This window comes from Crassostrea angulata, chromosome 10 (genome assembly GCF_025612915.1).
Source record: "Crassostrea angulata isolate pt1a10 chromosome 10, ASM2561291v2, whole genome shotgun sequence".
Taxonomy (NCBI): domain Eukaryota; kingdom Metazoa; phylum Mollusca; class Bivalvia; order Ostreida; family Ostreidae; genus Magallana; species Magallana angulata.
The window spans coordinates 13,574,999-13,586,615 of record NC_069120.1 but is presented as its reverse complement, the minus strand read 5'-3'; the positions used below and the strand labels follow the sequence as shown (position 1 = coordinate 13,586,615).

Sequence of the window (11,617 nt, the reverse complement as noted above, 5' to 3'; positions counted from 1 at the left end):
GAAAAAATCACTTAATTTTAACTTATTTTCATCATCATATCAAACTATTTTCAACTAGTTTTTAACACGATTTCTACGTTGAATCAACGTTGAATTTCGACGTTTAAACAATGTTACATTTTCAACGTTGCCTCAACTTTTATATGCAGCCTTAGTTCAACGTTGATTCAACGTTGATGCCTGATGTTGATACAACGTTGTTTCAACGTTGAAATGCCCTCTGGGAATTAAATCTTTTCTAAGCAACTTTTTTTTTAAAGAAAAAGATTTAACGAAATTTTTTATATATTCCTAGTAAAAATTCGCCCCTTCCCATTGTGACCCACCTTAGCCCCGATATGATTTTTACAACTTCATATCTCACTACCTGACGATGCTTCCAAACAATTGTCAGCTTTCCTGCCCAAATGGTTCTCGAAAAGAATATTTTTTAAGATTTACTCTATATATTCTAATCTTAAAATTTGACCCACCCCCCCACCATTGTGGCCCCACCATAACCCCGAGGGTCATGATTTTCACAACCTTGAATTTACACCAGCTAAGGATGCTTCCACATAAGTTTAACTTTCCTACCCAAATGGTTATTTTTAAAGATTAACTTTATATATTCATATGTAAAAAGTCCACCCCCCATTATGGCCCCACCCCACCTTGACCTACTCCCGAGGGTCATGATATTCACAACTTTCAATCTACACTACCCGAGGATGCTTCCACACAAGTTTCAGCTTTCCTTGCTGATTGCTTTCTGAGAAAAAGATTTTTAAAGATTTACCATATATACATGTATTCATATGTAAAATTGCAACCCCCAATTGTGGCCCCACCCCTACCCCTGTGGTTCATGATTTTCAAAACTTTGAATTTTCACTATCTGAGGATGCTTCCACACAAGTGTCAGTTTTTCTGGCCATATGGTTCGTGAGAAGAAGATTTTTGAAAATTTATCGAAAATTTTCAATAATTACTAGTTATCTCCTTTTGCAAAACGGCATGATCCTTAACTTTCAAAAATTTAAATCCCCTTACCCTAAGGATGCTTTGTGTCAAGTTTGGCTGAAATTGGCCCAATGGTTCTTGAGAAAATGTTGAAAATATGAAATGTTTACAGACAGACAGACGGGCAGACGGACGGACGACAGACAAAATGTGATCAGAATAGCTCACTTGAGCTTTCAGCTCTGGTGAGCTAAAAATATTTACGAATGCAGGCGCGTAGCATCGTTTTTGAGATGGGGGGGGGGGGGGGGGGCAGAGTCATCCAAAAAATCTTGACAAGCAAAGGGGGGGGGCAGCTTTACTCCTGTTTATTTCATTATTTTCAATTTAATTCTTACATGGATCCAGAAAAGTGGGGGGGGGGCACTCCATGTTAATTCATTTTTTGGAAAATCTTTGCTGCGTAAAAAAAGTGGGGGGGGGGGGGCCAGGCCCCCCTGCCCCCTCCCCCCCAACTGATGCTACGTGCCTTTAATGTACAAAAGCAGGGTCAAGTTAGGAAGAGTACAGATTTTAATTAAATAAATCGATGGTAATTTTTTCTTTTAACAAATTTGGACATTTTTTTAAAGAATCAATATTTATGGTATTCACAAGATTCCAAAATTTATAAGTGTTGATATTTGATGAGTATTTTTCCTTAGTTAATTTGTTGCGGAGTAAAGAAACTGCCTGACAGTGGTATTTGTCACCTTAAGTGTTTTTATTACGTAATTAATGCAGATTCTATTACATCTTTCTGTTACTCCATCTTCCAATTGATAATTTATGAATACAGGTTCGGAATTTTGTAATCATGATTCTTAATCGTTTGGAAGTTTCTTGGATAAATTTCCTTTCCAAAGCTTTTCTTGAAAATTCTGTAATTCAAGCATTTCAATGGGTGAATTTTCTACATTTCTGGACCAATCTTGTAAAGACTGATTTTAACTGTGTAAACAGATTAGCCAAGAATTTTACGACAGGCAAACACCGATAAATAGATTCAAACCTGTGATAATCAGAATATACACATGAAAAGATCATGCTGGATTACAATACTTGCACAAATAGGCAGCATTCGCTTATATAATTCACGTTAGAACATAGAGTGTGAGTGGAATATGTTTTAATGATATATTTATTATCTTGGTAAAATGATTGGTTATGCTTTTTTCTCAACAGATTGAGAGCACATGTAAATATTATTTATTTATAATAAAAACACTCTTATATACAATATGCATGCTAAATATCACAAAGTCATGAGAATGCAGTTGTAAACTAGTAGTTGAAATCTATCTGTAAAAACACTGATTATTTCGTGCTATTTGTCCATGCAAATTTATCCAGAGATTGCTCTGTCACATAATTTACATAGACTCAAGCCTGTCAAATGGAGATTGGTTCCATTTAGCTAGGTATTCACGCAGGTAGGTTTTTCCAAGAGGAGAGAACGATATTCTGTATACCGTATAAGATATTTTTTTGGTATTCCATTAGATCTATAATGTATTTGTCTTCGTGGTTTAATTTGTTGTTCTTCGTATCATGACAAGGGTTTCCTTATGTCCATACAAAGATACATCATTCATCTTCCAAGTCATGCAATTTGGGCCGTTCTCACAATAAATTCCATTTAGATTGGACGTTGAACACGAGTTGTACCACCACCCACCTCTCATCTTATCAGCACAGCTCCCAGGATATTCATCATTGTCCCTATCAATTGTTGAGAATGGCATATTCTTGGCTTGAAACTGAACTAAAGTTCCCCCCAGTGCATCAACTAATCAAAATAAACAACAGATCGAATCATGTTAAAGACTTGCTTTATTATTAAGTATTCCACTATAAACGGTCAAGTTGAAAGGAAATAGTTTTAACATTACTAATTAAAACAGAGTAGTTTCTGCTAGCATTGTGACAGCTACATGGTACCTCTTTAGAAAATAGTAAGCGGTGAACAAAATATGCTGTGGAATCATTAAAATTTGTAGGGACATCTTCCAAAAGCTAGAATCATAGATAATTGCTTTCATCTGTTTCAATTTTTGTACCTTCCCCCTACCCCCTGCTTTATTTTCATTTTTTCCCCCTATTTTTCCCTCCTCCCCATGGGTGAATTGAATCAAAATCATATGCTGGTAAATCCTGATTTATAGAAACACACTTTGTTATACATGTATGCATGTGTATTATGTTTGTGTCTATATGCCAATGTACATGTCATACATGCATGTATTTAAGTATGTACAAGATTAATTTTAAGTAAAGTCAGTGAATTTCCTTTTTAAACTTATGGACAAATCACCCAATTTTTACTCCTCCCTCACCCCCTCGCCCCTATTATATACCCCCAAAAATAACAACTTTCATGACAATAATAGAATTATATTATTGATAATGTACACTTGTGTATATACATCTGTATAATCATATCATATTAGAGAAATGTATCAACCAAATGTATTATAACTTTATACATGTATGTCTTATATCACTTGTATCTGTTCTTTCTTTTGTGAAAGTTGTATATATATTTAAATCAAAAAAAAAAAAAAAAAAAATTTGTAGGGACCAATTTTTGTGGATTGCTTAAATTCGGGTATTCTATTACACCTACAAAGCGGATATGACTTTATTACCCTAATTCATTACATGATAATTTAATTCTGGTTGAAACGCGGCATTTGATTGAATCAAAAAATTTAATTAAGGAATGAACTCAATATCTACCCAAGTTATACTCGTATAACCTGGGTTGGAGCAGTTTACAAGTGATATAAGACATACATGTATAAACTGTCGGTGAATGTTACACGTACTATCCCTTAAACCCCATGAAAATAAACATAAAAGTGGAATATTTATGATATCTCTTACCCGCAGAGCTTCCTTCGTAATTGTCATATGTCATTCTAAAATTCTCTGACTCATCAGACACCCGGAAATTTCTGTACTTTGCCTGTTTAGTAGTGCCACCAAAGGGCTTTAGTTGGATTCTTAAGATGTTATCTCTTTTTGTCAAATAATGTAGTGCATCGTTTCCTACAATTTGCCAAGTTCTGGTAAATCTATGATCTCAAAAATTTGCTGGTTTTCTCGGTCATTGTAATTATACAATTAAAAAGGGCAATAATTTTGTTTGATTGTTTTGTTGAAATAAACAGATATTGCACGAACTTAATAAATTCATATTGGAAAACACGTTCTTTTAAATAGAATTCGTTTTTCAAATCATAAATTAGTTTTGAATTATTGTGCAGACCTCGTAAGTTGTCAGAATTTGTGTGACTGTCTGAACCTTTTGTATTCTTTAAAATACAATAAGAATGCTCAAATTAAATCAGATTTGATTTACGTTTATTGCATCTAGTCGAAAATATTCATGATAAAAATATATTGTTTAAAAGATCTGAAAAAAAGGTATTTCAGAAATCCAGAACTTTGTCCAAACTTTTTTTTACCTTAATTGTGTCATTAGATTGATTTCTACGACTCATTCGTGTAACCAAATCGATTTCATAGTAAATATCGTTAATCCCGTTGTGCACCTCAGTTGAATGCAAATGAATGCGTTATTTTTTATGATAAAACAGAGCATGCAAGGGAAAGCACGAGAGAAAACAAAATGTGAACAACTATGGTACCGTAGTTCTAGATGTGTTACCAGTCAAATGATATTTAATGATATTTTGACCAATTTACAATATATTAACCGATTAAAATACAGTGTAAAACTTTGCAAAGTGCAGAGAGATCTGACAGCGACCCATTGAGGGTCCGTTTATTTATGTTATTGTCAACGAACCTAGAAATCAGAAGTAATTTATTGAAACGATAAACATTTCCTCTCGATATTAATTCTAGCCAGTCAATACTAAAAACAGTATGAAAATATTGACCGGCCAACATTTTTGGACGAGCGAACATTTCAATTATGATTATAAACTATTCGTCTATATATAGTTATAGTGAGAATATACTACTATATTTACATTATATATAGTTATAGTGAGAATATACTACTTTTTTTACATTCGGAAGCATAATTACTCAACTTTGCTCTCATGCGTTATCATAAAAAATAATGTAATTTTTCATAATATAACAGGTACGAAGCATCAGGGCCAGGCCCACTTTTTCTCGCAGCAACTAATTTTTTTTTAATTTACATATAGAAAATTGAATTATCAACCAACTCCCCCACTTTTTTGGGAGCCAGTAAAAAATTGATATGAAAATAAGGAAATTAGGATTGAAATTGAAGTTATATAGTACGCTAGTGAAGCCCTAACAAAGGAAGTGTTCGGCATTACCACGTGATCTGTTTAGTAACTAATACTTACATGTAGTATTACTTACCAATCCAATAGTTGCCTGTTACCTCCCCAAAACCAGCCTTATATTCGTTCCAATTTCGAGTGAAGTTACTGTTACTCTGTCTTTTCTGAATAATCTAAATCATCAAAATATTCCATTGTTCATTACATGTACTATCTAAAGTAATTGACGTCATATATATCACACGCAATTTTGCTATTGTTTTTCAGCTCAGATATATATTCGACACATCCCCCACAAACCCTTCAATCCTATAGCCTTGAAAAGAGGCAAATAACGCAAATATATAGCATTAAAGAATTACGGCTGTAAAGAACATTTAGCTCAATCATCATCGATTTCGCACTTAAAATGTCAGGGAATCAAATTATAATCAATGAAAGTACATGTATATTGAAGAGATTTACCGTCCATCCACCTTCAGTTGTCATATTACAAAAAGCACGGACAACAGTTCTGTTGTCCGGAGATATGTAGTGAGGTCCACTCTCTCTGACATTGTACTTGTCATACAGCTCCGTGCAGTCTTGTGGCACTGCAATGATAATTAGAAAATCACAGAAAAATCCTACAGAAATATTCTTAAGATAGTTTGCTATTTAACACCAGATTCTTGATTACATTTGAAAATTCATTCCAAATATATCATAAATGGAAACATCAATAAAACTGCATAGGACTTTAACAATATACTACATTTAGTAATTAAATCGGTCAAATGTAATTGTTTACAAATTGAGCAATCAATCTGCAGCAAATTTTCTTAAACGACACCCTTTTTGATATTCACATCCCTCATATTTATATATCTATTCTCTGCAACATATACCTACCTCTTTGAGTCTTTGTTCCGTCTTTTAATCATAAAAATGACATTTTCTACTTCAAAACAACATTATTTTACAATGCAGCCACTCATACAAAATTAACCCTTTTTGACTCCAGTGCTTACTCTCATTCCAAAAACAATAGTTTAAAGAACAACAAAAATAATGTAAAAGAGAGCCAGCAATGTGGAATTTTAGGCACAAACAAAGAAAATAATGATGTACTGGTATAAATAGCAGTAAACTTGCAAATCAATTTCATTTTATCAAAAATTATCAAAAATAAATTGAGTTTAATGCAAGCTTGCAGTTTGAACACTAACTCTAACCCTGTTCTAGTGCCAATCACAAAGTGTTTATGAGCAATAAAACATTGCAAAGAAAAGAATTCATAAACATTACCAATTCAATTGTATCAATTGATTCTACCTTTGCACTGAATATTAGTATACCAGTCCCCCTGATCTGTACATACGGCCCGACTCCATGGACTCGAACCACCCAGAGACTCAGTGTAGCATTGGATTTTAGCTTGAGCCCCGACTTGACTGTCCACGTAATGCAGCATTTCAGTGTGGGGCAACGATCTCGATGGCCTTCCCGCACAATCTTGCATAGAGAAACATTTATAAACTCTCTATTAGTGTAATACCATATGAAATAAAAAAAATTATCGTAAAATAAACTCACCTAATATTTCACAAAACGGTTCCATTGTTGTGGGATTTAAGGAACAAGTCTGATTTATGTTACATTCTGTGTAGTGTTCTTCACATTTGCCTTCTAGTGCCTATTCAACGTTAAAATATAGAATGAAACACATATGGCTAAACTTACGAAAATCAAATCATGTCGAAATGTTTGAACATCTTGCATTCCTTAAACAAAAGATAACATATTTATATACGCGCAGCTCTTAATTGATATAACACAGAATTGTCCCCTCTTACATATCGGTTTATAACTTCCCCTCTGGAAGCCTGATGACACCCGCCGACGTCTCTCTTGGGGATTTTGTCTGTAGGGTACAGCATACAGATCAGGGTTCGGCGGTCGTACCGAAGTGCCTGACATCGGGGTCTCCTCTTACACTCACGGACACAATCTACGAAAGAGCGATCGAATAATAATATGTATCCATCGGAGGTGCCCTCAAAACACTTGCCTAGATTTGTTTCAGGTGTATATAAACCCGCAACACTACTCAGAAAGTTTATGTTTAGAAACGACAGTACCAAAATCTTGACCGATTCAGATGACAGCATTATGTCAAGTGTGCGCAGTCACTCGGTAGTTATACTGAAAAGTGATCGATTGCTGCACACGGAGAATTTTTTTCACAGACAATTGATTGCTTAAAAACTTGAAAAATTAATTGTTGCATAGAATATTAACATTATCATATTTTATAGATGATATGACATTTCTTTTACAAATTTATTCAAAGTGGCATTGCAACGGTTTTAATCAAATTTTATTTTTCCATTTTCATTGTTTACAATATTTTAGAAGTTCATTTCTAATTTTCAAACAAAATTTGAGTGTCAGTCGAAGGGTTATAAGCAAGATACGGCGCTCACAATTTTTTGTTATGTAAATAAGGTTCGTGCTTCGGTATGTTTTTGTATACATTGGTTCAAGATATCAGTAAAAGCATTTTTTCAAGTTGATACTCTATCTGCGATATAATTCGATTTGAACATTAATAAAAAAAAAGTTCTTAGTCTTTGTCACATTTTTTTAGTCTAAACCTGGAATTTCCATATCAACATTGAAATGTATTGAAAAACATGATCCGATCTTTGTTCACATAACAAAGAACTGTAAGCGCTGTATCTCGCTTTTAACTCTACTACTGACACTCATATTTTCGTTATCTACTGAATCAAACTGAATCAAAAAATTACGGTGTTCCGATGGGGCCACTTCGAACTTCGCACTTCGCACTTTCGCCTTTAGGTCGAAAATGCGAGAGTGCGAAATTGCGATGGCGAAAGTGCGTGAGTGCGACGGTGTACGAGCGAAAGTGGGAAGATGCGACGACGAAGATGCGAAGGCGAAGGAGCGATACTACTATCGCTCCTTCGCCTTCGCAACTTTGCACTCTCGCCTTCGCAACTTTGCACTTTCACCTTCGCCTTGTTTGATAGCATTCAGAAAGTCTCGGTCGATTACATAGAATTTGATGCAGGCACCGTTCTCGCCAAGGTTTTCCGATTAATCCATGATATTATTGGTACGCATGCGCTAGGCCATTGTGCTTACTATGAATGTTTATAAATGTTTTAATGTGTATATATGTGACATATATGTTTACCAGTGCTGGCTATGCCTTATCATTATATACTCCACATAAAATGTAATGTCCGCCATAACGTATACATATGCATTTCCAGACTCCTATCACTTAACAGCTGTCTGTTTACCGTGGATCAAACACAGTAACATTCTAATTTCATTATGCGACACTCCTTGCTCATGTGTGGATCTAGAGGGGGAGAGAGGGTCCGCCCCCCGGAAAATTCAATATTGATAACTTCACACATGCAGAAAAGGGGAAGAGAGGGTCCGGATCCCATCCCCCAGGAAATTTTATTCTTATTAATTATATATAATAAAATCTCCAAAACATGTCTCGGACCCCCCCCCCCCCCGCCAAATATGATAATCCATCGACCCCCTCCCCCCCTAGAAACAGTTATGAATCTGTGCAGGCTGTTGAATATAAATTCTAAAAACTTCATCGTCTTCCTCAGATGTCCTATGAAACAGCTAAAATTGTCTTTATACGATAGAGAGTTCCACAAGTATAAAAAGGCGAAGGCGAAAGCACGAAGATGCGAAGGCGACAGTGCGAAGTTGCGATGGCGAAGGAGCGATAGTAGTATCGCTTCTTCGCCTTAGCAACTTCTCACTTTCGGCTTCGCATCTTCGCGCTTCGCCGTTGCATCTTCGCACTTTCGCTCCTTCGCCGACGCAACTTCGCACTCTCGCACCTCGACCTAAAGGCGAAAGTGCGAAGGTTGAAGTGGCCCCATCGGAACACCATACTTCTTCGCCTCCACAACTTCTCACTTTCGCCTTCGCATCTTCGCTCTTCGCCGTCGCATCTTAGCACTTTCGCTCATTCGCCATCGCACCTTTTCACTTTCGCCTTCGCATCTTCGCGCTTTCGCCTTTAGGCGAAAGTGCGAAGGTCCAAGTGGTCCCATCGGAACACCATAAATAACTTTTGACTAAAATCGTGACCATGTCCCTTTGAGATAAAGCATGGTCATTGACAATACCAAGCCGAGGTATAAAATATTAAATCATAGTCCTGAATGACATGTATAAAATCGTGACCATGCCCCTTTAAAATAAAACACCGTGATTGACAATATCAAGCCGAGGTATAAAATATTAAATCATAGGAATGACATGCACAAATCTCCCCCCCCCCCTTTTTGGGGGGGGGGGTTAAAATATTTATCACTGAAAATATATTGATATTTATCTTTGTAAAAATAGATTACATGAACCATACAACAGTGAAGCGTTAATATTTGATAAAGTTTATGAAAAATGATCGTACCCGCATGACTGCACATGCATCAACTCTTTGAATTTTTATGCATCATGATCTGAACACGACTATAAAAAAATTCTCTGGGGAATTCTTCACTTAGGAACTGCGTTATCCGATGAGGGCAGCTGATCATGACGAGAGAGAGAGAGAGAGAAGAGAGAGAGAGAGAGAGAGAGAGAGAGAGAGAGAGAGAGAGAATGAGAGTTAGTTTTGTATGTAGTTTTCGAAATTACTCTATGAACGGTATAATATGTATCTATTTAAAAACAATAATACGCTCTCTTTTGTGCTAACACAATGTTTAAATGTTCTATGCATAATTCTACAAGTTTTCTGTGAACAAATGTATAGATCTTAGCATTATTTTCTTTTTCATAATCATGCGCAGATCCAGAATTTTTCCCCGGGGTAGGTTCCGAGGTTATTTTCAAAGTGATTTAATAGATTTGAATTTCCGGGGTGGGGCGGGGTATCTATTCTAGAAAGAAAAAAAAAGCATGAAATTGTTACAATAACAACAGAAATTAATATGGAAAAGATATTATAAACATATGGCAATGATTAGTATTTTGAGCCGGAAAGTAAATGACACTGCTCATTCCAACCAAGCTGCAGGTCGTCCATCCGAATTTTTTCAGACCGGGAGCTACAGACCTGCAGCTAATTCCAACCCTGATCTTGTATGGATATTTCAGATAAAAGGAAATACATGTATCTATAAAAAGTGAACTTAATATTAAAACTCGGATGGTCCATCCGAATTTTTTTTAGACCGGGAGCTACCTACCTGCAGTTAAAAAAAGTGTATGGTATGGTAAATGTAGTTCTTATTACCGGTATAATTTTATAAACGAACGTTTCTGTGATATAAATTCAATTCAATTCAATGGTTTTTTGGCATCACTATGTTGGCATACAGTCAAAATGAAAAAAGAAAATAATAACATAAAGGCTACAGCATGCAAGACAGTTTTATACAATACTTCATAGTCCCTGGAACTGTTTTCTCTGCATAAAACATTTATCCAAGTGGATACATACGTTTTGTAGTATTATAATCACATGGATTAACAATTTTTATGGAATCAATACCACAGTACAATTTATCATTGAAAATATCAAAATAATGAAATCGAAGATTGTCATATACAGAACAGTAAAGTACAAAATGTTTTTCATTTTCGACTAATAATTTACAAGCACAGCATAAACGTTTTTCCTTTGGGATAATTGGTTTACAATATCTACCTGTTCCAATGAATGGTGAATGTGCACTTATTCTTAATCTTGTTAGCTGGGATCTTTCATGCTTTTTCAAGGAAAACTTAAGTAATCTTACAACTTGTACTCGTTAGTATTTAATATTTTACTGTAAAAATGAAGTTTTCCCGAGTTAGAGGCATCTTCGCTAGCCAAGGGTTTTCGGTCCACTTTGCTCGTTTATTGGGAGCAAAGTGGACCGAAAACCCTTGGCTAGCGAAGGTGAGTTCTTTAACCTCAAATCCTTATGGAAAATATCTAAAGATGTTAAATTTAGTTTTTGTTTGAGATTTAAAATCTTGTTTTGCCATGAACAGTGATGAAGTATAACTCTTTTTCGAAGCTAACTCCTTGTCTTCTTTAAAAGCTGGTGCTAAAGTGCATTATTATATGTGTTATTTGATTCCATATTTCTTAGTCTGATAGAGTATTTAAACATGTTTTCATAACAAAAATAGTAAAGTCGATAAGAGCCTAGTTCAGCATCGACTGCTAAATTTGATGCTTTTATAAATATATATGATATGTACATGTGCTCAGTAATGTTTCTGTAATAAAAATTAACCCTGTAGAATAATTATTAGTATATTAAGTATCATTATTATAGCTACACTATGGGTAAACATTATCACAG

At 35.1% G+C, this 11,617-nt stretch overlaps 1 protein-coding gene across 2 annotated transcripts; it reads right to left on the bottom strand.

The window, feature by feature from the left end:
- Window positions 1–2,178: 2,178 nt before the first annotated feature.
- Window positions 2,179–7,514, bottom strand: LOC128166672 (fibrinogen-like protein A). 2 transcript variants are annotated; one of them, XM_052831976.1, is made up of 7 exons: window positions 7,106–7,508; window positions 6,846–6,945; window positions 6,585–6,764; window positions 5,736–5,863; window positions 5,350–5,443; window positions 3,868–4,032; window positions 2,179–2,770 (listed from the first exon to the last, which is right to left on the bottom strand). In XM_052831976.1, the coding sequence occupies exons 1-7, from the start codon at window positions 7,418–7,420 to the stop codon at window positions 2,511–2,513; spliced, it is 1,242 nt and encodes a 413-aa protein (XP_052687936.1). In that variant the 5' UTR covers window positions 7,421–7,508; the 3' UTR covers window positions 2,179–2,510. The 2 variants fall into 2 exon arrangements, with proteins under 2 accessions (XP_052687936.1, XP_052687937.1); XM_052831977.1 differs by lacking the exon at window positions 6,585–6,764 and having other exon boundaries at window positions 7,106–7,514.
- Between the last annotated feature and the right edge of the window lie 4,103 nt (window positions 7,515–11,617).

What these genes read in the sequence shown, in the direction of transcription:
- LOC128166672 (XM_052831976.1), bottom strand. Translation starts at nt 7,420, where the DNA reads ATGCTGTCATCTGAATCGGTCAAGATTTTGGTACTGTCGTTTCTAAAC. An exon ending in GGGAAGTTATAAACCGATAT is followed by an intron (nt 6,946 to 7,105) that starts GTAAGAGGGGAC and finishes AACGTTGAATAG; the next exon opens with GCACTAGAAGGCAAATGTGA. An exon ending in TACTAATATTCAGTGCAAAG is followed by an intron (nt 5,864 to 6,584) that starts GTAGAATCAATT and finishes TTATCATTGCAG; the next exon opens with TGCCACAAGACTGCACGGAG.